The sequence below is a fragment of the Centroberyx affinis genome, unplaced genomic scaffold (genome assembly GCF_046629955.1).
Source record: "Centroberyx affinis isolate AG114_WGS23_722 - 3 ecotype Tasmania unplaced genomic scaffold, CSIRO-AGI_Caff_v1 ptg000198l_1, whole genome shotgun sequence".
NCBI lineage: Eukaryota > Metazoa > Chordata > Actinopteri > Beryciformes > Berycidae > Centroberyx > Centroberyx affinis.
This window is the reverse complement of record NW_027278891.1, coordinates 272,551-299,289: the sequence shown is the minus strand read 5'-3', so window position 1 is coordinate 299,289 and position 26,739 is coordinate 272,551. Positions and strand designations below refer to the sequence as shown.

The 26,739-nt window shown below is 42.9% G+C and overlaps 4 protein-coding genes across 4 annotated transcripts; all 4 read right to left on the bottom strand.

The window, feature by feature from the left end:
• Window positions 1–638: 638 nt before the first annotated feature.
• Window positions 639–6,513, bottom strand: LOC139660353 (transforming growth factor-beta receptor-associated protein 1). Its single transcript, XM_071538472.1, has 11 exons — window positions 5,820–6,513; window positions 4,965–5,159; window positions 4,612–4,766; window positions 3,726–3,808; window positions 3,216–3,563; window positions 2,972–3,029; window positions 2,748–2,891; window positions 2,402–2,542; window positions 2,150–2,309; window positions 1,348–1,769; window positions 639–776 (listed from the first exon to the last, which is right to left on the bottom strand). Exons 1-11 carry the CDS (start codon window positions 6,511–6,513, stop codon window positions 639–641), a joined length of 2,538 nt encoding a protein of 845 aa, XP_071394573.1.
• Window positions 6,514–7,507: 994 nt separating this feature from the next.
• Window positions 7,508–10,361, bottom strand: fhl5 (four and a half LIM domains 5). The gene is made up of 6 exons (XM_071538555.1): window positions 10,278–10,361; window positions 9,869–10,049; window positions 9,432–9,606; window positions 8,884–9,053; window positions 8,483–8,669; window positions 7,508–8,287 (listed from the first exon to the last, which is right to left on the bottom strand). Exons 2-6 carry the CDS (start codon window positions 10,028–10,030, stop codon window positions 8,136–8,138), a joined length of 846 nt encoding a protein of 281 aa, XP_071394656.1. The 5' UTR covers window positions 10,031–10,049; window positions 10,278–10,361; the 3' UTR covers window positions 7,508–8,135.
• A 7,311-nt stretch (window positions 10,362–17,672) lies between these two features.
• Window positions 17,673–21,350, bottom strand: fut9a (fucosyltransferase 9a). Its single transcript, XM_071538640.1, has 2 exons — window positions 21,341–21,350; window positions 17,673–18,763 (listed from the first exon to the last, which is right to left on the bottom strand). Exon 2 carries the CDS (start codon window positions 18,753–18,755, stop codon window positions 17,673–17,675), a length of 1,083 nt encoding a protein of 360 aa, XP_071394741.1. The 5' UTR covers window positions 18,756–18,763; window positions 21,341–21,350.
• Window positions 21,351–22,860: 1,510 nt separating this feature from the next.
• Window positions 22,861–26,154, bottom strand: manea (mannosidase, endo-alpha). Its single transcript, XM_071538652.1, has 5 exons — window positions 25,940–26,154; window positions 24,984–25,614; window positions 24,417–24,526; window positions 24,124–24,200; window positions 22,861–23,889 (listed from the first exon to the last, which is right to left on the bottom strand). Exons 2-5 carry the CDS (start codon window positions 25,513–25,515, stop codon window positions 23,256–23,258), a joined length of 1,353 nt encoding a protein of 450 aa, XP_071394753.1. The 5' UTR covers window positions 25,516–25,614; window positions 25,940–26,154; the 3' UTR covers window positions 22,861–23,255.
• Window positions 26,155–26,739: the final 585 nt, after the last annotated feature.

Below are 26,739 nucleotides of genomic sequence, written 5' to 3'. Positions count from 1 at the left end.
ACCTGTAATTGTGATTTCTTTTCGGTCATAAATGTATATTAATACATCAAGCAGCAGCTGAATACAAGTCTCTCACGTGCCGACGGTTGTTGACATTGACATTCTATTTCCATCTTTATGCAGACAAATATACACAGTTGGTGGAAACCGTGATGGTAGGGATGCATATATACAGCGATGGAGGATGGTCAAATTCCCTGGGGTCATCAGGTTGACCACAGGTGGTTTCCCTGTAAAATACCACTGTCTGATCAGTGAATATATGCCCCTGAGTGTCCTCCACAACTCACTTTATAGCTATTGCTGTCTATAGTTTTCAAGGAAATGGCTCAGACATGCTGCCCGGAAAAGTGCATTGCTTGCTTTTTTGCATTTTGAAACCAGTTATTTGCGCAATGTATTTTCTTTTTCTAATTAGGGAACATGTCTAGTCCAAGGTCCATGAATTGAATCCTTGTTGAATGCTCCTAGATGACACACTCTAATCGGGCATAATTATCGACTGAGAGGCAGACACTTATCTGGCCAAATATAAACGCGATTCTCAAGGGTGCTCAGACACACACGCACACACACACACACACACACACACATATGCATACACAGACAATAGATGACAATAGATGAGTCCAGTGTCTCTATGATGCTGTGTAGCAGCTTGTGTGGATCAGCTCACCCTGCAGGTTACAGACAAACTGCGGCTCTGTTAGGTCCCTCTGACAAACCGGGCACACCTGGCCCTTGTCCACTCTGAACATTGTTTTTGAGGCCTGGGTCTGAAGGGGAGACAGTGAGAGGGGCAAGGGAGTTCAGAAACTGGGAACAATGATGCACATGATGAGCCATACACTGGGAAAGTGTGAGAGACATTTCTATGTCTGTGTTTTAATTAGCAGTTTCAACTTAGTTTCACTCTCCACATTATGTACTACATGTTATCTCCTTCATTCCTTTATACTCCTTGTGCATTATAAGCATAATAATCACCACCTATACTCATTAGACACCTATACTCATAAACTGTATACATATATATACTGTATATATATGGTTGAACTTGCAGCTGTATGTATTCACACATATTCTGCTGCTGTGTTTACAAGGACAGGTGAATGCTCCAGAATGCCTTTTCATGTTTCCCCCTCCCTGTGTGTGTTTCTCACTACAAAGAACCTAGTTATTCTCATGTAACTCAGAGAACAAAGAACACTGCCACCAGTGTATATAATAAACCTTTTTGGAAAGAAGACACAGACCTCTCCTTGAATTATTCATTATTTGTTTTATTAATCAGTTTATACTAAATTCTTCAACAGGAAGAAATGGGAAAGAAGTCATAAAACTCACCCAAGTGACCTTGTGTCTGAGGAGCTCGGCCTGGGCCAGACCCCTCTGCAGCCCTCCCATCCGCCTCTGGTGGAAAGTCTCCCTGAGGGATCCCATTAAGAACTGGGAGACCAGCTGAACGGACCAGGAGCCAGGCAGGAGCTGGATGACCCTCTCTGGTGCGAAGACCTGGGGGTTGTTGTTCAGCAGGTCGGCGGCGGCGCTGGTCAGGTGGTCGGAGCTGAGGTAAATGTTGAGCAGGGTGAGCAGCAGGGTCTGCCTCAGCTGTCTGTCCTGGCCCTGCGCAGCTCTGCAGCAGAAGGCCTCTGCAGCGCGCGGGTCTCTCTCCGTGTGAACCAGCATCTGCAGAGCCTGGGAGTGTTCACCTGCCCTACCGAGCAGAATGGCTTTCTCTACGTGGAGGGCTGTTGGCTCGACTCGCTCTGATGAGGAAGAGCATTTGAATAAGACAAGACTTATGATTCTATAGAAAAGAAGATACAAAGCGCGCTGCACCGAAGTTGCTGTTGTCAAAAAAGGTGTTTTTGCAAACCAGTGAGTTAGATCATGAAAAGAGATAGATTGTGGCCTCTAGTGCTGGAACATGCAAAATGTAGTGAAAAGTATTAAAAAGCCTTTATTGTATTGGCTTACCTCCATTTACAGTTTTTTGAGAATGGCCCTTTTTTTTTTTACTCTTTTACATTTTGCATGTTCCAGCACTACAGGATAGAAAAGAGATAGATCATGCTATCTCTTTTCAAGACTTATAATTCATTGACTATTTAGTAATTATGTACTTTGTGATAAGGTATTCACAAACCATATACAGTGGAGATGTCATAGAACACTGAGTCCCATAGCAGCTGCTGCAGTTTCCCTCTGGTTTCCCCTGCGTCTGATTCTGTTTCCTTTTCCTCCTGTAAGGTTTTCAGTGTCTGAGTAACATAAGCCAGGGCCAGCAGGTTGTGATGTCTCTCCTCCTGGGGGCAGATTCAGGTACACAGAGAGATCTGTGGTCATTTCTCAATGCATTCCAGGTCCATTTATTAGAGTAATTAGCTGCTGTACCCACCTCACTATTCAGGTCGTGAATTAAGAACTCAAGATACAAAAGCAATGCCAGTGGGTACTTCTCCAAGAAAGCAAGGACATCTTCTGTCTCAAATGTGACTCGGCCATCTGGGGGACGCTTGGTGAAAATCTGCACTCCAATCTTTTTAAGATCAAGGAAAACTGTAATTACTCATTTGAAGATGGTATTAATAACAAAAAACATGGCTCATATTTGAAACCATCCAATTAATACAGTAGGTTACATTTAACTCTGATATTTAGTTTGAATGTTTATACCACATGGTTATATTGTGCGACTCTGCCCTCTGCAGTTAAGCTGAGAGTATTAAAAAATGAACAGGCACCTCTTGGTTTCTCTGCAGAGCCCAGTCTGCAAACGTCCACACAGCATCTCTGTCTGTCCACTGACTGAGAGTCCGCACTATGTGCTCATACACATCTGAACAAGAGGGGTCAGCATGGTGGCCATCGGCAATCTTCACCCAAGTCTGCAAGAATATAGCAAAGCTAAAACATGTGTTCCACATACAATCAGTAAATACATGTGTGGAGTCTTTGGAAATGTTACCTTTATTGCGTCGGTTTGCTTCCCATGGTTCTGATAGAGTAAGCCTAATGCAAAAAATCTGAAAATGGAAAAAATCTGCATCGTTCAGCAAATATTCAGCAAAATATATGAAAATTATACAAATGATAACAAATATCTCAGTCATTGAATTGGAGCCTCTTTTTTCAACAATTTTGTCATTCAACAAATAAGTTACCTTATCAGTGAGTATGGTTATAAATCACCCATGATAATTTATTTTCACCTGTCATGCTGCTCCAGGACAGACACACAGTAGTCCAGTCTGCAGGCATTGGGAGAAGCCACAAGCTGCTGCAGGTTGTCGGTGTCTCCCTGTTCGGCGTACAGCCTCAGGAGGGCACAGTCCACCTCCTCACTGCACCTCAGGCCTTGCTCCATCCCCTTGACTTCTCTGAGGAAATCACCCAGGAAGTCCAGGTAATGATGAAATGTGGTTCTGTCTTCTTGCCGAAGCACCCGCAGATCCCTGCCCTTGCTCACTTGATCAAGCTGGGATTGAAAGGCCTCGCCAACACAAGGCTCCATTTCTGGGTAGAGGCTGATGATTTCTCTGGGGTCCAGCTCACCTTTTCTGTTCAAGTGGGTGATAAGTATCGATCTGTGTTACACTTCAGTGTGCAACAAAGCAGAATAGAGACAGCATTCGCAAATTACTACTGCACAGTTTGTAGTGACTCATGTTGAATTTGGAACAGACTTTAGAGAATTATATGCAAGGGGGTTTTGCTCTCACATGAATAGATCCCTGGCCTCTGAAAAAGCCTCCTGGTAAAACTGAACAAATCCAGCAAGGCAAGTGACGGCCTTATGCAGCTCCTGCCAAGAGAAAATTTTCTCTCAGACCAGGCACACATTGCATGAGCATATTCTTTTTAATGCATGAATATTTGAAGTGGAAATTAAGGAGGCAGAAGATTGCACGGCTGTCCTTAAATCTCCAGGGCAATACGCTACAATCCGGGATATTCAAACGCTACGAAACAAAGCTTTTACAGGACAAAGTGTAATGAATGAATAATGAGTCATCAGGGTATTAATTCTAACATCCTCAGCCTAACCTCTAACCTGTAACCTGAGATATCGCACAGATTACACTAAATCTCAGGCACCATCTGTTGTCCTTGGTTGTATTCATCCTACTGGAATACACCTGCTATAGCAAGTCAGTCCATGCCTCCACATTCTGCTTCAATCTATTCTACAGTGATGAAATATTAAGTTAATACACTGTGATGCCAGCTGGGTTTGCAATACATGCATATTATCTATACATCAGTGATATGTATGCATATCTAAACTGGTGAAACTATAGCAGCATCCGAATAGGTGGATTATGGGTTTTTTTCTTAGATGGAGGAGTTAAGGAAGATGAGAGATTAATCCTTGTGTTTCATCTAGTTATCCTCAGAAATGTACTTTTGCAACCCTTGGGAGGAAGAACATTAAAATGTATATTTGTACTTTGTTAGAGACCTAGATTTCAGAGTGGGAACATGTTTGCTCCCCGCTGTGTGTCTATTCATTTATTTATATGAGAATATATTATATTGAGGTCCTTCAACGTCTTCGATGGTATTACTTGAGGAAAAACCAGAGCAGTTCCTTGTGCTGTGTTTCACCTTGTAGGAGTGAAGTGGAAGGTGGCTTTGAACTCCGTCCAGCAGCGATAGGGCCTCCTCTGCTCTCTCGTGTCCTACAAGAGCCTGGATCTGCTCCTCTAACGGCACCAGAGAGAGGCTGAAAATGTCTCTCTCGGTGAACACTAACATGCCATCTGAGGGGAGATTTGTTGTTTTTTTGAGACACTCAGTGCGTAGTAACAGTGGATGCGAGAATGACGGATTGAAATGTAAATCGAGGCACACACAAGGCTAGATTCTTCATAACAAGCTGTCATTTGGCAGGCGGTTTACGTGGCCCTGCGGTTTACAATCTGCCAGGATTAGGTGATGGAGCGACGGTGCCAGCGTACCTGATGTGGAGAGCAGACCCCTCGCCCCGCTGAGACTCACAGTCTGTTTGAGCTGCTGATCCAACATGCTGTAGACAGACAGCGCTTGGGGCTGCAGGGTCAGGACGTAAGGGAAACACACTCCCGCTGCCAGCACCACCTCAGGCCACTGCAGGGGAGGGCGCTGGCATATCCCTGTCTCCATCACAAACATGCCTGCGGGATAAGGACAGAGGAGTGATATATCAGCAAGACAAATATCCTCTGGCTAGATGGATATATGGGGCAGCGCTGTGAAGGGTTTTCCCATATATGCTGCTTTGGAACGGAAGCGGATAATGATGCATAGGGACTCGGCGATGTCTGTACTCTACAGTTTTTCTGTTTTATTTCCTTACAAGAATGGTCTGTTGGAGGGTTGGGGTAACTTCATGAACGAATGAACTGGAAATTGGAATTGAATTGGAATTTCAGGAACTTGAATTTAATTCAATGAGATTCTGTGAAATTCCATTTTTTTGTTATTTCTTACCACATAGCTGAGATTACTGAATATCAACAACAGCAAATGAAAATGAGTTGAGAATAGGTCCTGCATAACATGTATAATTGTAATACATTGTATTACATTGTATTATTGAATGTATTTAATTTGTTTAACTGTCTTTTATTTGATTCATAACATTTGATTTATAATGTTTAGCAAGTCTCTTAGGGTTAGAAGTGGAATTTAATGGAATTTAATGGAATTAAATTCTGTTTCCTGACATTCCAATTCCTTGCATTGTCAGTTCAGTTCAGGAATGGCCCCAACCCTGCTCTGTAGGGGATGTCCCAGAGAACCACATGTACCATAAACAGGGCGACAGCTCTTACCCAAGGATCCAGGCCCATTCAACAGGAATTCCCCTCTTCCCGCCGAGGTAACGATGACCTGCTGCCTGCTGTGATTGTGAGGGAAGAGCTCCACGCTGCTCCCAGTCATGTTATCATAGAGGAGGTATCTGTCACTGGTAGCTACACAGAGACAGGCGCCATCTACTGCCAGGGCCACCGGGTTCTGGGGCAGAGGGACTTCCTTTACAACCTCCCACCTGTCCACCCCAATCATGTGGATCCGCACCACTTTCCTCCGGCTGGAGGAAGTCACCATCTCCACACACGTTGACTGGGACTGGGCCGTGAACGGTGATTTGCATACCTCAAACAAAGATACATGCTGGATCTTCTTCAGAGTGGGAATGGGCTCTAAGGAGAACATGTTGAGGGCGCTGACGCACCGGTCCCACAGTACCAGCAGGTGGTTGAACACTGGGACTGCCCTCATTTGGGTTACTGGACTGCTTGAGCCTAGTTTTCTCACCCTACCTTCCCTGGTTTTGCTCTGACCAGGGTTCACATCTCCATTTGTGCTACTGGGAAGGATGAGGTGCTGCACCACTGAATCTTTAGTCCCTATATATACATTCCGGTCGTAGCACTCAAGGCATTCGATGCTAGATTTGTCCTTTTCTTTTGGGGCAACTTGCTTTTCATAGACGTGTGCTTTTGTGAAAGCTGTCAAAGTCATTGCGGATATGTATGGATGCTGACTTTTAATTCTAGAGAGTGAAAGAGGGCAAAAGAGCTCAAGTCCAATGTTATTCAAATAATGGCTCACCAGTAATGAGAAGCAGAGATATAGTTCATGAATATTGCCACTGTAAAAAGCCCTTACAATAGGTATCTGCCAAAAGCAAAGCTATAGAGCTCATAAAGAAAATGTCATCTCCTTGAAATGTGTTCTAATTCAAAAGAAGTCCCTACCTCTGTGCTGCTCACTTCTCCTGCTTGAGTGTTTTACTCCACTAGTTTGTCTGTGTGAGGTAGTTTCACCTCCCCATGTGACTATGTCCTGACAGGAAGTCTGTGTCAGCATTTTGCGCCACTCATCCTGGCATGCGAGGACAATTACACAATTCATCCAGCAGTTTGACCAAGGAAACCGTTTTACAAGAATCAAAACAATGGGCCTGGTGAAGGAGGATATTTCGAGGTGCCCGCAGAGGTCACGGTGACTTGTATTCTTGGATTCTGCAGGGACCAAAGTGGAGGCTTTGGTCAGTGGATAATGTACAAGTAGAAGAACAAGTGATCTGTTGACCAAACCATATATGGTCATCCTCCCTTTGTTTACAATGTGAACCAGCTGGGAGTGATGAGGTCAAGAAGCGACACACACGCCAGAGGACAGAGGTTTTACAGTAATGATTGTCTAAATGGTAACTGAGAAGGGACAGTATGGTCATAAAAAAGGAAGTGAGAAAGAAGATCAGCGTTTCAAACCTACCATTATGCCTGTACTTGTTACACTGAACTTCGTGTCTACTGTCCCTGCTAAGGAATTCATATAAACCGACATGTATAGACTTCTCCTCTGGATGGCATCATTGGAGCAAAATTTCTTCAATAAAGACATTTCAAAACCAGCAAGAGCAGGCCTCCAATATTGTGCTATTCAAACCCAGTTCAGCATGATACCCATAGTTTATTATGGAAGCAAAGTATCACAGAAACAATCCGTATAGCATATAATGATATTCTGAGAGTGAAGCATACAATCATACACCATTTAAATTCTATGCATCCTCTGAACAGATTCCTTATCTAAAGTGCAACTGATGTACTCTCATATATGAATATAGTGGAAACATCTTTATCTATGTCATAGTTACAGATAAGAGGGATTGAAATTCAGCTCTGCACCAGACGGAAGCATTCGTTTTCAACATCATTTTGTCCTTGTCACAAGTTAAAGTGTGTGAGAAAAAAAAAAATCATGTTGTAAAAATCCACATAAAGTGTTTTGACAGCATGGATTTCTCTTTCATACCGAATATTTATTGACACTGGCACATATGGCTTCTTGCATAATTTATAGATACATAATGTTGTGTGAGTGCGTGTGTGTGTGTGTGTGTGTGTCTCTCTGTGTGCGTGTGTGCCTCTGTGTGTGTAGGTGTGTGTGTGTGTGTGTGTTAGTCATTCACAAGACCAACACCATTCAGAATTTGTATATGCGTCAGCCTGCCTGCTGACGTGCCTACTTTAAGAGCAAGAAGAAATATTCATGCATCCTCAGTATCTACTGTATATCATTAGAATTTGAGCTCTGTTGTTTTCGGTATGAGGCTGTGACCCCTGGTGGAAAGGTCACTTCTCCCGGCCGCAGTCGGTGCACAAGATGTTGTCACGCTGGGTGAGGAAGCCACGTCCCACCAGAGACACGGAGCACTGGATGCAGGTAAAACACTCGCTGTGCCACTGGCGCTCCTCAAAAGAGATGTACTTGGCCCCGGCCAGACCTGTACGCATCAAATAGAGATCCACACAGACACACACACACACACACACACACACAGAAGAGGCAGGTTAATAGGATCTTCACCTCGTATGGCCCGTCAGTTCCCACACATGCAAATAGAGGCTTCAAATCCAAGCTGATCCAAGCATGAGGGGAGTCAAAATGAATGAAAACATTAGCGCTGCCTGTGACTCACTGGTGATGGGCTTGGTGCAGCCCACACACTTCTTTGCATACAGGTTGCTGAAGCATTCGAGGCAGTAGGGGTAGTTCTCTCTGGAGGTGAAGCGTTGACCTGACAGCTGCTTCTTACAGCCGATGCACAGGAAGCAGTCGCGGTGCCAGGGCTTGTCTTGGTAGGTCACTCCACCTGTTGTAATGGCCTAGAGGCAACACAAACACAGGCAAGAGTAAAAAAAAACAACACACACACACACACACACACACACACAACCACAAACTGGCACACGCTGACACTCTTCCTGCTATTCATCTTCTTACTATTCAGCAACAGTGTGGGTAACATAAAAATGTCACAGAGTCAGGGAGATTTATTGCAGCAGTCAATAAGTATAAAACATTTAGCTGTAACCTTACCTTCTTACAAGCACAGCACTGGTAGGCAAACTGCTTCTCAAAGCAGGGCACACAGAAGTAGCCGGTGTCTTTGGGGATGAAGGACTTGGTTCCTATTGGCTGCTGGCAGCGGTGGCACAGGAAGCAGGTCTCATGCCAGCTGTTCCCCTTGTATTCCATTTTGCGGGAACCTGGCACAGGGGATGAGGAGCAGCTTAGTCAGCATATGGTACCTCTATGACAGAAACACATTCCTGCCCAAAATAGACCACCTCTATCTGCACGGGGAGGACAACGCAATCCTCATAATCTAGCGTCGGCCAATGCTGAAGTAATCATTGCTATAAAGAATAAAGAATTGACATGAGGCCGCCTCGAAAGATAGGGAAGAGAAAAATTGCATTTCATGTCTGGTGTTAAGTGTTAAGCTTCTTTTCTGCACATGTGATAATCATCGGCATAATATCGTATCATTTTTTGTTTATTTTGACTGTTGGAGCAGTTGGGCATAATCATTACTGTCATCATCATCATCATTGTCATCATCGCCTTCGTCGTGCCAACTGTACCTGGCATGACGGTTTTCTTGCAGGTGGTACACTTGGAGGAGTGCTCATGGGAGTAGCACTCTGTGCAGAGCAGCAGCTCATCCTTGGCAGCAAAGGCCTTTTCCACCAGAGAGCGGCTGCACTTGGCACACTTGAAGCACTGCTCATGCCAGTGGCGATCCTTATAGGACAGGTCCTGTCAATGTTGAAGACATTATTTACTGCACTTGTCAGCAGTGGGGGTAATGGGTTCCTGTGTGGTAAGGTCTAGATTAACCTTAAAAAAAAGGTGGTTTAAAAGGTTTCTCGCCTGTTTTCGGGCATGAGCACTTTAGGCCATCATAGACATAAAGCTGTAACTGGTACTTTAAGGTATTTTAGCACTTATCTTGTGTCTTCTTTCATACATTGCTGACGTCAAAACCGTTATTCTCAGGTCAGCACTGGCACTCCCTTACCTTGCAGTTACAGCCAATTGGTAAAGAGCAGCCCTCACAGCAGTTAGCGAACAGGTTCTCATAGCACTTAGTGCAGTACTGCGTGTCCTCTTTCATTATGTACTTCTTCCCCAGCAGGGAGTCTTTGCAGTAATGGCAGTCGAAACGTTCGCTGGTGGACATCGTCGCTCGCTTTTCTTAGCTGCAGGTCAAAGAGAGGAGGAGGAGGAGGAGGAAAATTGCACAATAAAGAAGAATAGGAGAAATGGAAAAAATAGTCCTGTAATAGGCCTTCTTTCCTGCAATCAGAGTCCAAGCAATCTCATCCCCTTCTCATCAACCAAGAGGCCAAGCAATTTTTCCCCTCCTTTCAAAAGCATGTGAAAAAAAAGCAAAGTTCTATTAAAGAAGTCTAAGAAGAAGTCTCTACCTCAGTTGATCTGGGGCGAGGATGAGGCTGAGCTGGGGGCTGCAGAGAGCGGTCCAGGCACAGGGATGGGGCAGGGATGAAAAGGGGTAAGGCAGGATTAGGGGTATACACTGGGGGGGATCATCTATAAATACTGGCCCTCTTATTAGCAGTAATCTCTGGGGAGAATGGACATGCTCCACTGCACCATTCTGCACCTTTTAAGGGAGCTGGTGGTGCACACAGCACCAAGCCCGTGAATTGATTTAATCATTGTTGCTTTTTCAGAGAAATGCAGAAAAGCGATGAAAAATGCATGTTTATGGAATGTATAGGAATGTATGCATCATACACTGACACTTTAGAAAGAGCATGTTTTTTAATCCATTTAAAAATCTTGATATATTTACATAAACTCTGAGTCTGAATTGAGGAAAAACGTGTGAATGGAAGATATTCAAATGCTGCTGGTGGGAGAGATGAAACTATGTAATTAATGCTATGACACCAAGCCCAAATCTTTGCTTTCCATCAATTTCACAGAAATCCACATCAGCAAAAGAATACTTTTGATCCTAAAACTGTTACATCTGTCATCATTCACACACTAATATCCAGTTTGGCCATTGGTACCACAGTACAGTAGATAGATAGCCATTTGGCTGTCGTGACACTGGTCCATGCCTGCACCATGCAAGCAGTTGCAGATGGTTTATGGGAGGAAGGCGCCAATAGCTTTGTGGTTGCCAGGTACTGAACTATATTGCCAGGACCACTCAGTGGCTATTGAGAGTGTATTGGCAGCACTTCAGATGGGGGAAGCTGTGGATGTTCAATCCACCCACGGCAAATTCTTAGATATGGGGGTGGGGGGTGGAGATGACAGTTTGAGTATGACTATTTTGTTGATAATAATACTCTTCCATCTTGATTAAAAATCACATTCTCTGTTTATGTTGTTGTGTTTAATGGGCTCTGGCTCTCCAAATGGGAAGACATCTCGCTAGGGTGCTGTGCCTTGAGTATTACATTAAAAAGTGTTTTTTTTTTGTTTTTTTGTTTGTTTGTTTGTTAATGTTTGGCTCAATCAACTAAACCAAAGTAAATTAATATACAGTAGTAGTTGTCAAAAATGCATATTTGAGACAGTACAGGCCCACACAGCACAAACCAGCACAACCCAAATGTGCCACCTGGTTAAAAATCCAAGTTCTTGATCATGTTTGACTGACTGCCAACTAATTACATTTGAATCTTGGAGCATATGGTCGTATCGCTTTTCAAAAGGATCAGGAGGCGGACATCTTTATAAAAATAGCCTGGGAGGACCACCAGCCCACCACAGAGGCCTAATCCTCCATACACACACACAGGAAGGTCAGGGACTGGGATGAGGCTGAAAGGAATGCAACTCTGGCTAGATAGACTCATTTCCCCACTGTTTTTTTCTCTGGATCCAGTTCAGTTCTCTTACATGTGAAGAAACTACACTCTTATAATTACAATGTAATTATTTCAAGTTAATCTCCACCTCTGTATTGGCTCATAATGTTGGATCTCGGGTCTGTTCTGTGTATGGAGGTGGCATCTATAAACCTCTGAGGGATAATGCAAGGCTGTGTTATTTTTGAACTGCAAACTGCTTTCATGTGAACCCATTGCTGCGCGTTATGTAAGGCTTTTGGCTCAAAATAACCATATCAGGTCAGGAATTTAGGTGCAGGAGAAGTTTTGGAAAACAATTTTGATCTGAAACCATGCTATCCTTGAAGTGTTATTTACTTCTCGGTAAGTAGGTGGATCCATTGGATTGCACAGAGTTATCCACCGCACTGGATTAAGTTACTGCAGCATTGTATCGGTCACTGTTGGTGTCCAGATCAGCAGCTGCAAATCAAAAAGCCAGACCTGAAATAAACCCGGACCCAGTTGCATGGGGAAATTATAGTCATTGCCTCTCAAAAGCTTCTGATCTTTGTTGCAATGGTGGGTGCTGCACTGAATGTCTCTCATGTGACAATAAGGCAATGTGGAGGTGACCTATATTCACCAGCAAACAAAAAGGCACAATATGAAAGTCATGAAAAACAACTTGTATATTAACATTCAGGCATAGCGTGTTGCTACTGGCAATGTTAAAGCAGGGATTATTGTAATTATACATTATGAGTATTAATATGTGTGTGTATGCATTTGTGCGTGTGTGTTTGTGAATTTACAATAACCTCTCCAGTCTAACGTGTACAGGATCTGATAGATAGCAGGGCCACTGGTGGTCTTTGTCTCTTAGATTATGAACTTCTAGATGGGCACCAGACTGTGCCAGCTCTGCAGAGCAAAAAGCTTGCTGATCTTGCATATTCCTTTGCCTGCTTAATCCCCTGAAGTCAACTAGTGGGCAGCTGCCAACAGATTTCGTATGCCGCCCGTCTAGCCCCAATAAATAGGCCTTTATCTGACCTGGACTCGGGTGTCCTCTTATCTTAATGCATTCATTCTTTACAACAAGGTGTCAGTGGCTGTTTTTTTTTCTTTAATCAAATGATCTCAGAGAAGAACAGATACATTTACTTTGGTGGCTCCTTTGAGGTGGCGACTCGTTGTAGACTGAGAAGGATCAACGCTACACAGTCGCTTCCCTCTGAAGCACAAAAGCCTTGCCGCACCAGAGTTGACAGCTGGTTGGCATGGTGATGACAGGATAAGTGGGATCCATTAGGTTGAGACGAGGGGCTGCTCTAGTAGTTAATGAGAGGACTCACACAGACCTGTCCCTTTGAGCAGGCCTCTAAACTCCTGGAGAGCTTGCTTTCAGCAGAGCGTTCAGACAGAACAGGATAGCCACATAGGGGGTTGCCAGGGGACAAGGAGGTACAATCACTAAGTCTATGATCTCGCAAAACCTTACACCCCTTCAGGGAGGAACTGAGTGCCTGGGTAATGCTGCCACCCCCATCCACAACCCCAATGCTCACCAAGTGAGTCATGGTATGAGTGGGTGATGAGACCTGTCAGAGAGCCAGACATATGATCTCCACTGCTAAAGAGGAGAGAAAGTTGTCTACTCCTCGGAATGCAGACCCCATTAAAATGTTCGCTTCAATTCCTCACACTCTCCTCCTTTAACAGATTTCGTGCTATTCGGATAAGCCGAGTGTAGACAAAGCTGGTGATCACCTTTTGATGACAGCAGTGTGTGGGAGCGCAGATTTGCCATCAGCAGCATATTCCAAATCTAATCTTAATCAGTAATGTATTCCTATAAGAATCAATTATTCACAGCCTGCAAAACCTAGACAACATTTGAAAAGAAGAGATGGAAATGCAAACCCACCTGGTAGAAGAAAGCACAATCTTTGGTGAGCCTCAAACAGTTTCACAACCCAAAGAAGAGCCTGAGTGCCTTTTCCAACAATGCCTTTTTCTCTAGCTTTGAGCCTCAGCTGTGACGACAGCGCAGATACTTTCCCAGGAATAATAGCTTCACTCTCCAGTGCCTTGTGCTAAAACACTTCCCGTTACACAGATATTGCAGCACAAATAAACAAGCTGCAGTTCACTATGAAAAGATTCCAGATTCTCGGATGCATCCCAAAAGCAACGGCCCCCATCGTGCTCCAGCAGCGGCCGGTATGGTAGGAATTTCATCTGGATGATGGCTCTTTCTCTGATGAACTGTCTGCCAGGGTCGAGGGGGCAGAATTTAAATGGAGAGAGGATGTTTTATGAAATATTTGCACAATCTATGTTGAGAACATTACAGTGCTGCTGCTCACATTTAGTGTTCTCTGAGAATTATGTGTAGATACAATACGGTAAAAACCAGGCATAGTCAATAAATGTGTCCAAGGAATCTAGAGTGATATTTGTGTAATGAATTAAGCAACAGAATTCATTCACTGCATTATTTAACCAGGCAAATATCAAATCTATTGCTGAGGACAGTGAACTCCTCCTCCGAGTTTTGAGCACATCGCCTGAACTTTCACATTAATCCCCAACTGACATTGATGGATTATTTACACCGCTGTTCCCGGCGACACACACTTATCACACGCTCTGGCACTGGCCTGACCCGTGTCAACTCTGCGCGGTGAAGGCGATGTCTGCAAATACCAGAGTGCTAGTGAGGATATGGTGTAACTAACAACAGCTAGAGGATCGAGGCGTAACCAACCACCACACACTCTCCTCGCTCTCATCAATCACTTATCAGGGCTTTTGGACCCCTATTTATACCTCTGCCTGCATTGCATGGCACTGTAGAACAGAGTGGGCAACAAGTGTGGAAATTACATCTGCTATAGATGTCAGAACACTATAATAGGTGACATTAGCTAAAATGTGTCAGGACCAACGCACTGTGTCTAACCTGAACATCCCAAGCTTTAAGATTCCTATAAAATATTGGAAATGTTTCCAAATTTGAAGCTAATGAGAAATGAAATCTGTTTTTTATTGTTATTGTGTTGGCAGAAATGAATTAGGATGTGAAATGAACCAAATTACCAGACATCTCTTCACATTATGAAAAAATGTTGTGTGCTTCAATCATATTTGCTCATTTGTCCATATCTTTATTTTCTTTGACACTATCAGACATCTACAGTTAAACACAACATTTGGCAAAATACAATGATTTGGCAAAAAACTTGTACTGATTGATTCACCGATTGGTTCAGTGAACTGGCAGAAAATGAGCATTGCTTGAGAAATTTTCATGTTCAACCACACATGAAGATTTCAATCCACTCGGTACAGTGTTTTTTAAGGACACTAGCAAATGTTAGTGCCAGGTCAAACAGTATCCAGAGACATCCTGATTCAATCTCTGTTACTGTAACACACTCACAGACAGAGGGACAGAGGAGTGAGAGCTCGTCATGTTTGTTTTTGTGCAAAAAAAAGAAGACAGAGAGAGAAAGAGAGAGAGAGGATGAGAGAGAGAGAGAGAGTTTCGACAACACGAAAACAAATCTTTTGTTCCTTAAAGTCACCAACCACATTGAACAAGAAACCTTTGTTTTTCATACATGAGATTGGACTGTACAATATGAAACCGTAGCTGGCAGTTTCATAGTTATTCTCTGGGACAGCCTAGGTCTTGGATGACAGTTTATGAACTCACAATAGCTCCATCTGAGACAGCCACCAGCACAGTGAGTCACACATTTCCACATGAATAAAAGTGCTATATCTCTGCTGCATTTCAGCAAGACTTCTGCAATTAGGTCATGCCAACAGGATTACCGCCTAATCCAAAAAACTGTCTGTATTCTTCTGCGTAAAATTGTCTCACTTGAGGAAAACGTCCACCTCACAACACTGAAACCATTGTCTTCGACAGTGGCTCTCCTGTTAAAGTGTCTCTCTTCTATTGCCTTCATTCACAGCCTTTTGAAGCACCAACATTACTCAACAAAGGTACAGTGAAATCACATTCACTGCCTGACAACACTTGCATGTTAGAAAGAGATTTTAACATTAAAAATATATACAACACATTGTTTTTTGTCCCATAGATGCGAACGCTCAGGGAGTTCCCTCAATCTGATGATACACACAGGAATGATCCATGTTAGTGGGCTAGTTTGTTTCAGATGATGAAGTCTTATATACAGGATTCATTATGGTTGTTGGAACCATAGCCATATTCCATAAGAAAAATAATTGAATTCATCCTAATTTACATCAGTGGTCCCTTTGACAGTGAAGAAATATCAAAATGATAATAACCTGAAAAATGTTTGAGTACTTTGACCAAGGAGCCACTGGCTCATCTTGCATAAAATGTTGACATGGTTTAGCACAGTACTTGCTGTAAGACTCAACCATCGTGTCAATAGCTGCTGAGTGCTGTTAAGATGCATTGTTCAGTGGATAAGCTGTTCTAACAACATTAAAGGTGATGTGATATCTGCATACAATGAACAGTCCTTTTACAGCGTGGTGTAGGTTGGCTGACAAGCCACACAACTGTAAACATAAATCCAGAACGTAAACAAAAACCCATAAATATATCTTTCACATACAGCCTGTACCTCCCCAAACAACACTGCAATGTGATGATTCAAGGACTGAAATATGGATAATCTCATAATAATCGTTAATGCCAATTTTCACATCTTACACATTTTCTTAACAGGTCTCAAATATGTGGGCAGATCTCAGCCTGTCTTATTTCTTCTCAGTTCACACTCATTTCACCCATATGATAACATTTGCTTGAAATGATTGAAAATATGAATATAAATATTTAAGATCGTATCGTGGGATGGGAGTACAGTACACACAGAAATTCCTATAATCAAAGGATTTGTTATCATGTATGTTCGACTTGTGCTCTTATCATCGCTGTATTCATTATAGAACCTATGAGACTTTTATAGATCGAATCAGACTGCAACATAATGAGGTGTGGGGGAGTTTCATATTGTAGAACATTGGTACTGCACTGTACTTTCATCATCCACATGGAATCCAACTGAACTGCAACACATTACATGTGATAATGCCCAACATGACTAAAACCGTAATGTTTCTCTCACAAAGCAGAGTCACATCTGGAGTCGGAGACTTCTAGAATAGTGTCTACCCTGCGCCTTCTACAACCAGATAATATGATGCCTGTCTGTCTTACTGTACATATGTAAAGATAAGTAACAGTTGGATTTGCAGTGCAAATTCAAACTTACAAAAAATATGGGAAAAAAAGACAACTTGATAATTCCAAAAATACACAATATGTACATTTTACAGTAGATGACACAATTGAACTACTTTCACATTTGAGTTCAGTAAACACTGCATAGGTGACTGCATCACTATCACAGATGAGATTGTTTTTATCATATAATGCCTCACTTGAATAAATATTACATAAATATTTTCATTGAAACAATTACTATGTCATTCTCTTCTTCAACCAACACTGTTTTAATGTCCACTGTGTGTCCACTTCAGAAAAATGACATAAATGTGTGATGTTTAGAAGAAAAAATGATGCATTATGAATGTTACCTGCTGTACAGGTACATACATCCAGTCAAGCATGCATACTAATAATAGAAAAAAAAAGTAATAAATAGCAGCAAATGTGGTCATGTTAGAGATGAAGTGCAAAACATGATTTGAAATGACGTAACAAAAATGTAGTGCATTTGGAGTTGATAAAAAATAAATACAAATCATAAATGAATAACAATAAGCAAAAGGCAAAGTAAGGCTTAGGAAAACTGGCTTGCAAAAAAACAAAAAAGACAAAATGGATGTCTCATTTGGGCCACTGAACCAATAGAAAAACATCATTCAGGAGCACTGTACAGACAGTGACGAACCTTCACGTTGAATGAAGGACAAAAATCTTAAAGCACTGCCTTCAACAACAAAACAAGCACTGCATAGCCCTTCAAAGCACTATCCACCCCAGTACCATTTGTCAAGGTTATTGAACGCCTTGTACTCCTTGTGCCTACGCAGGTAATCACAAGCCAGGCATGTGTGCTCTGCCCAGAAATAGGCCTTCTTGACTTTAAAGTGCCGCCGCCACTCAAAGTACCTGAGGTACAATTCCTCGTTTTTGTCCAAGAGCAGCAGGTAGTCGGCCAGCTCCTTCGGCGAGGTGAAGTCGTCCACGTGGATGAATGCGTCTCCCTGGACAAAGTTCTCGTAGTTCTGCCTGTTTGGGCCAAGAACCACCGGCACTGTCCCCACAGAGAGCGGGTTATACAGTTTTTCAGTAATGTAGTCCTTGTGAATGGAGTTCTCAAACGCCAGGTAGAACTTACAGCTGGCGATGGTGGGGAAGTAGTCTTGGTCAGAGATGTACTCCCCGAAGGCTTGTCCGTACGCGTGAACCTCAATGTGTTTGTACAGCTCATTGTAGTATTTCACCCGCACGTGGTCCGGGTTCCAGTTGCTCACAATCCAACAGATCAGCTTGCTTTTGCTGGGCGGAACAAAGTCCTCCTCGCCCTCCGCTGCTACGATGGACCCATAAGGCACTTCAATGTCAGCATCCTGACGGTAATTGAGAGTCAGATTGAACATGTTCTCGATGCCGGGGAGCTGGGAGGAGTGGGACGGCGACTCCAAGTTCATCCATATCCACTTCTGGAAGGACGGGCGCTGAAGCGGGGGCAGGTTGGACAGGTCGGTGCAGATGTCTCTGTGGTGGATGACGACCCCATCGGACTTGTTGTAGAGGTTCCTGTCCGCTGTGATGAAGCAGCCCTCGATGTTGAAGAGAGAGCTGCAGACGCTCAGGTCATAGGTTTGTCCGAAGGGCCAGAGCCAGACCAGCACAGTGGTCAGGTTTTTATCGCTCTTGGTGGAGAAGAGGTTCTTGACCCGGTCTGTGGACGCTGTTGACTCTACAGGACCTGATAGCCAGCTGGTAGATGGTTTAAAATACATCAAAAACAGAGTCACAAAGCATCCCAGTATAAAAGTGCCGAGCAGAAGGGGTCGTAGAATTCTGTGGAAAGGTGCAGATGGCATACTCTGTCCTGCAAATGATGAAAGAGAATCAAATAAAAGTACATCAAATCATGAGTGAGATCAGATCTACAGGAGATGACATGCAGAATAATTACCTAATCACATCATGGCCTCACACATTAGGTTTTTATCACACCGGATCATGGAGTCAGAGCGTATTTCGCACTGTGAGTAAATATAGTTTGTGCTTGTGTGCAGTGGATCCTCTGCATTATGAACATGATGTGCTCTGCTCTTGTTATAATCGAGGAATTCATACACCGCTGTGAAAAAGGCACCCACCACTGTCACTGGATCGATACTAATAAAGGAAAAAATATGCTGTCATCCTCGTGCACATAATAATAACAGTACAGACCTGGTGGATTTGACTGTGTGCTGAAATCCAAGCAAGAGTAGAGGTTGTGGGATTCTGAGGGAGCCGGTCCTACATTGGGTCGACAGTGGGATCACTCTTCTCAGTGATTCAGCGTTCATAGAAAAACATTGCAGGTCACAGCTCTTATGAGAGATGCCACTTTGCTCTTAAGCAGAACAGTAAGGATCCTTAATCGTCTAATGAAGTGTGTCTGATCTTGAACATATGGCTCTTCTCAATGATGCCTCCTTTACATTAGAAGAGAGAGAGAAAGAGAGAGAGTCAATTACGGTAGAAAGCAGGAAAATTTGACAAACCACCACCATCATACAACCAAATCCACAGGACACAAATGCGGTGCTTGTGTGTAGATGTTACAGGCAATCAACATGTGAAGAAAAACAATTCAATGCTCTGATAAAGTGTATCGCTTGAATATATATCTCCATAAGGAAATCTTTAGCTGACATGTACAATAAAGACACACAAATTATCTCAAACTTGCCAGTTAAGCATGGATGTAAGATGTCAGTTACTATTATTTTTTGACACACACATATAGTAAGAGAATGCTGCCATCTTAAGGCTGAAGAGAGCAGAATGGCCCCCTGATTCTCTGGCTCTCTTGGGCTCAAACACACCTGCATGTTGCATAAAGAGGCCATACAAGCAGACCGAGATGCCAAGTGGAGAGATAGACCTTGAGAGGCCGTTTGTCATTCCATATATCACCGAAACAGCCTTAAATCAATAACACCATCTCGACCGCTGATTCTCCTTACGCCATCTGTCCAATATGCCATGACTTAGAGAGAACAATTGGCCTTATGTCTGACAGCCCCGTTTCATCTTCTCCGTCCATGCAAACAGCTGTGACTGAGGTGCAGAGATCTGTGTTCATAAGCCACATGAACCAGTGCCAGATGAATCTAACTCCTTTTAAAGGCTTACGGTATCAATACATTTTCATGTAGGCAAATCCTCTTACACTGCTGAAACACACTTTGTGTTAGCAGCAGTGATAAGCAGTGATAAGCTCCTTGCTTTACAGAAGATGCGGCCCATGCATATACCTTCATATGCAATTGGTGTGATGCAGAATACGAAATTTAGATGTAGAAAGGCTGCATTGTAATGCAGAGATCAAAGTCAGACTTATGAAATATGCAGCATATGGTAAAGTTATAGTGTCTCCATGGTGATCATGCTGAGGTCAGAGCATATCATATGAGGGTGTAGTGTGGTTCACTGCTCTTCTTCACTCTCTCTTTCCCTTATAATTTTCTCCGAATTGTATCTACCAGTAAATGAGACCAGAATGAGACACGTGTGCGGCACAAGCATTCATTCAGATGTTGAAATAACATAAGCAGGGTTTTTGTCAAATGCATTGTGATGTATTTGGGACAAGGAAAGAGCACCGCATGGGTGAGTAGTCTGCATCGGGACTACGTTTGAAATGACTGGGGGAAAAAAACGCAACCACAGATTTTGGTAGCATCAGTCACAGAGATGCGTGGTGCTTGACGTGGTTTTAATAATAGGTATGGAGCAAATGCCAGACTGGAAACCGCTCGTTTGTGTCTAGGCTAAGATAAAATTAGATAATTTCACATTTCCACTGTGGTTTATCTGTATTCTGCCAGGAAGGCCATGCAGGCAGGCAGGGCTTATAAAAGGGCAATCCGTCCAAGGTGAGAGTGAATTTTCAGCCACTCAGCACTGAAGGTCATTTTAAAACGTGATGCTAGCCAAGGCACTATTTAAAATGGTTGTCATTCGGCGTGATAGGTGCTGCATTGAAGTTGATGAGAATACTGGAGATGCACAGGCACAGTGACTGTGTTCCCTAAAACAACAGCCTTTTGCGCACCAAAAACGCGCACAATATAAATAATAGCCAAGTGGACAGTGCTGAAAAAATGTCTTTGCGATGAAAACACAGTCAGGACTGTTATCCACGATTTGGAAAAAAAAATGGTAATAAATAAACGATGGGGGGGAAAAACCTTCATGATGCCCAAAGGAAAAAACTGTACAGTGAAATCTCTATTATGCAAAAATGAATAGCCCAAAGAAAATGAAAAAACACAGGTCAGTGAATTCATTGTAACATTTTCCCCCTGTAGAGATCATTTCTAATTAGCGTGCGAGGATTTGCCTTGAAAAGAAGGTACCACCGCTCTGCCATGGGGTGCAGGGGAAAATAACCATGCATTTCACTCACCATCTCGACAGGCGTGAATCAAAATAGACCTTTCTTCTCATTTCCTCTTGAGGTCCTTACCCCTTTCAAAGACACCTTGCAACGTACAGAACATATGAAGGATGTGTATGGAATAAATATTTGCGCCGGTCCGCCGTATTTGCAGAAATAGATCCGGATGAACCCACATCCATCGTCCTGATCCCGAAAATGATACCTACTGTAGCAATGTGGGCTTAATCTTCCCTGCTGCACACCGACGCAAAGAATAATGGCTGCAAAATTGGCGGCTACCCTCTCACCCTGCAGACTAAATTCATCGTTTGGTGTGTGAGGACGCCATGTATGCTCAGGGATGTGATGCGATGTGGAATAATTCCCTACTGGCTGCCCATGCGCTACCTTGCTCTGTTTACCGTCAATGCAGCTGCGGGCTGTAGTGGAGCGTCAGTGTGTGGGATGCTGAGATTCAGCTTTAATGCATTAATGATCTAACATTAGACTTTAATCATCAAGTGCAGGTTCTGATCTACATAAAAACGAAAAAACAATGAGGAGAATCATCTCTGTGTTGAGAAAGCAGGTGTCAAAGGTTTTTTGTTTCCTCCACTTGGCCTAACGACTGGGTTTGTCCAAATATATCATCAGTAGGCAGGTTTTTAGACAGTGGTGCCTTAGTGATGTAGTCGTAAATCAAAAGGTGGGTGAACTATGACCTCCAGCTGGCGATGACTGTAAGGCATCACAAGCACCAGTATAAAACAAAAATCAATTACTTCCAGATAATTTATGATTTCTCCTCTTAAAATACCGTGTTTTCTTGTAAATGATGTCAGTTATGTGTATAGGCTGCTATGAATTTCATGGAAAAGATTTATGCCAGAGGTGGGCAAGCTATTCCACAAATAACAAGAGGCGTTTGAGCTGCTTGATATCCCACCAAAATCACCATATATATTAAATATAACCAGTTATGCTAATGAGTCCACTAATTAAACAATGAAGGCACTGATTAGCAAATATTTCTATTAACATACTTGTCTTCACATAACACATGGGAGATATTATGAACTCTGCACCTTGTAGTAGTTTCAAGAAAATCATTAATATGTAAATTTATGCAACAAGGTGCTCGCAAATCTAATCAGATCATCTGCTCTATAGGGGAAACCTGTGGTGTAAGTATGAAGTTTCTATCATGTGTTCTTGAGTTATTGTGTTTACAACAATGTGTCTATACACAGACAGACAGACGTCACCATGACAACATGGTACATGTGCCTTGGTGGCGGGACAGAAAAGGGTAGGTGAGCTATTCCACAAATAAAAAGGTGGGTAATCTGAGTGTAAATGCTGCCTGCTTTCCATCATCACTGCGATGATGTTTAGGCTGAATGATTCATCTGAAGACGCTCGGCTGGCTGATGCCTTTCAGAAATCAAGATGTATGTTGTGACTGTTTGTAGTCCGCTTTTGAAAGAAGGCTGAGTGGAAGAAGATTGTTTTGTTTTCTTGTTTCTTTCCTTATACAGGATACACTTTATTGATTATTGTGGCTTAATGGATTCACAAATTACATAAAGGCAAATCATGCCCATGCACAGTTTAGGTTCGATGTTGACAATTATGTATAAGAGTGATAAAACCTGCTTATTATAGTATGATCCAAAAAATGCACCGTGCTGTGTAAACAAGAAGTAGTAGGACATCAATTAAATTAATAGCTCATTCAAGTATTAAAAAATAGATAGACGTCACCACAGCCAGAATTAAAATAATGTGGTACTTCACTTGTGTTAGGCTTTGCAATTCCTTTGGCTTTTCCCATACAATCATTTGCATACTTTCTTGTGCATTCTGCGACTACAGCTTTATTCACATTTCATGTAAAATGTTTTCACCCATCTGTAAATGTTTGCTAGGGTCCTTTATCAGTTCACTCTTGCCATCTCCTGCGCTCACCACCAAATATTGCAGCCCATTTGCGAGTTATCTCCAGATAGACTGCTGGCTTGTTGGGCAAGTAGTCTAGATAAACAGTCTGGCTTGTTTTGGGAACTGCCATTTCGATCTGAGTCCCCTCATGCCATTCATTAAAAGATGTTATAGAGATGAAATCAGGCCTAGCCTGTAAGGCAGCACTCAGCGACGTCTCATAGTATTTCCCGTTGATGCGGTTTCGAGTGTTTTGGAAGTTCCAGGGCCGAATACTTGTGTCAATATACCCTGGGCCCACACTGGGAATGAACATCAGGTTGTTATCCTCGCAGAAAGCTTTAATAGATTCCCAATTGCGATGAGTGGACCCATAGGAAAACCCATTAGTGGCAAAGTAAGTATAGAGACCATCAAAACCAGCAGTCACGATATCCCTCTTGTGCTTCTCCTCAACCAGCAGGGCGATGAAGATGGCATCGTACGGGGTGTCCCTGATGCTGCTGCTCTCTGTGTGTTTTAGCAGTTTGGCCCACTGCTCCGAGTTCAGCAGATACGAGTCGTACACATAGAACAACGGAAGAAGCTTTCCAGTGTTTGTCCTGTACTTGAAGAAGGCAGGGTGCTCTCCGTATCTGAGGAGAGCAGTTATCACATAAACAAGCAAAGAAAGGAATTAATAACGTCACAGGAATAAAAAAAAAAAGCTGAAAGAGGCATCATCATCACTGCTTTTGATCTGAATCAATAGGGTTGATTGTTCAAGACTGATTGGCGCCTTTGTGTTCCACAGATACTATATTGATTGTCTTGATATTGGAGCGACAACACAGGAAAATGAAACACTGATGAAACACTGCATTACTCACTTTTCAATGATGTACTTGACATTAGTGAACATAGTCGTCTCATCTCTTCCTTTGTATGGTTCGATGTGAAATGCCACCTGTACTTAAAACATCAACAATGGGAACATAAAGAGATGTCTGATTACGATAATGAAAAGACTGCTCAGTGGCAAGACAAAACCTTGTGCTTTACATTCATGTTTCCAGAATATCATGAATCTTTTTTAACGATAGGATACTTTGAGCATTTTGTCAGTTGATCATTATGAAACAAATGGCTATCAGACTAGACTCACTGCCATCATCATACGGACCTTTATGTGGTATTTATGTGCCACCTCCAGCAGCAAAGGCACAATGTCATCTGTTGGCTCTCCATTGTCATCCTTCATATCAGGAGGGTACCAGGAAACAGCAATGACACCTGAGAATAAATACAGTTACAGTTAAACTAAAAGCCTCAAACATGAATGGGAGAACACTCAGGTGCAGGTAAAGTAAGGCTGGGTGATATTGTTGAAATTAATATCACAATAATCATAAGGATTATTTTTTAGATATAAATATATATCACAATGTGGCTTACATATGTAAAACACATGATAATCAAATTGATGTCCATCACATTGAACTGCATGGTAAGTGTGAAGTCAAACAAAACATTTTCAAATATTTCTTAAAATATTCCATACCTCATTTGGTCAATTTTGGAGTATAATTTCCTTATTAGCATAAATTTACAACTGAATTGTGTATCACGATGTCACCTATGATCACGATACGATTCCACTGAAAGGCGATAATAAACGATAATATTGAATCATCGCCCAGCCCTGGGGTCAAGTTTGGGTTAATGCGGTCAAGTTTAATTCCTGCCTTACCAATGGCTGCTGTGCGCAGCTGCTGCATATGAGCCTCTATAACGGACGGATCCCTGGAACTGTAAGCCCCTAAAGCTGGGTAGAAGTTGGCCCCGATGTCATCGGGCGGGCTGTGTCTCCCCTGTGGATACCCCTGGGCCACCTTGAGGTCCCAGTGTGGCAGCTGCGGGTGGTCCCAGTGAATGTACTTGCCATCAAACTGCGGGTTTCCAAACCACGTGTAGTAGAAGGCGTGGAGGTTGTAGTTGGGAGGAGAGAACTTCCTCAGCGTCGCTTCCAGTTTTGCATCCTTCTCTGCCTGAGCGGAGTCGTCCATGTTGGTCTGGTCTGGTTTACTGTCAGCTTTGTTGTCTTTCTGAACTTTAATGTCATTCTTTCCACCTCCTCTGTTGTCCGGGAACAGCTCGAGACCGACGGGGCTGCCGAACGGAGAATCCTCTGGCGCAAACGACTTCAAAACAACTGTTACGATGAGCACGAGCAGCACCAAAACAATTAATGTGATGCAAGATCTGCGCCTCAGCCTTGCCATTCTTCAGCTCGTGCTTCAGGATATCCACAGTCCATTGTTGAGACAGCAGACAGTTGGAGAAAGTGCCATTGAAACGTGGCCACTATATTTTCTCTCAGCCTAGGGGTTTGAGATTTGAAATATAGGATATAATATAAGAGTGTTATTACTAGGGGGGAGAGAGAGAGAGAGAGAGAGAGAGAGAGAGAGAGAGAGAGAGAGAGAGAGAGAGAGAGAGAGAGAGAGAGAGAGAGAGAGAGAGAGAGAGAGAGAGAGAGAGAGAGAGAGAATGCAGCCTATGCGGAAGTACTGTCAGCTCAGAGAGGCCAGCAATAACAAACAGCCAACTACAGTCCACAGTACGCTCACTATGCTTTGTCATAAATACTCCAGTTTTGCCAATGAATAGACAAACAAATAAATAACAACGTTACATCAACTCTACCTGCATTGAAGAAGCCTAGTATGAACTTTAGACTGTCCGGCGGCAGCAGGACAGGGGTTATATCGGTTTTCCACCCGACGGACAAACAAGCCGCTTGATTCTCTATTCAAACTGGACCCACGGAAATATCATTTATAACATTAAACACAGTTCATCTATTCGCTTGAGCCAGTCTTCATAAATGATTTGCGGTGCATGTGATGGAGAAGACGGGACACAACCTGCACTTCAGCAGGCTAGGTCCTGTAGGCTGTGCTAAAAACAGGGCGCAGTTGTTTATCACAGATCTGCAAACAATACCACATGTAATGAACGTGTACGAAAGACCCATCCATGGTATATAGAGATTTGATACTGCGCACCGTGACCAGTCAATAACAGCCACAAAGCAGTTTAACGTGAATCACAGATGTCGCCCCCTTTCGCTTGGGAAGATGCATTACACAAGACAGGTGCCGCTACAACAAAACAGGCGGACCAATTAATTTAAGCACAAACATACATTTTTATTCTTAATAAAACACTTGAAGGGCAAGATCTATATGCTTATAAAGAGGGGTTTTTTTTACCCTGGGGCTGTCCGGTTTTTAAGCGAGTAGTGTAGCACTACTGCACTTTACTACAGCGACTATTGCGCTTGCATCATGCTTTTATCTTGATTCTTATGTCTCTGTGCTTTTATTGCACTTTGATGACATTGTTTTATAGGCTATATCTTGCTTCTTATGTGCCCTCGTTCTTTTTACCCTGGCTGTCTCCTTTGTTTTTGCCTGAATGACGTGAGGCTCGTGATCAAGAAT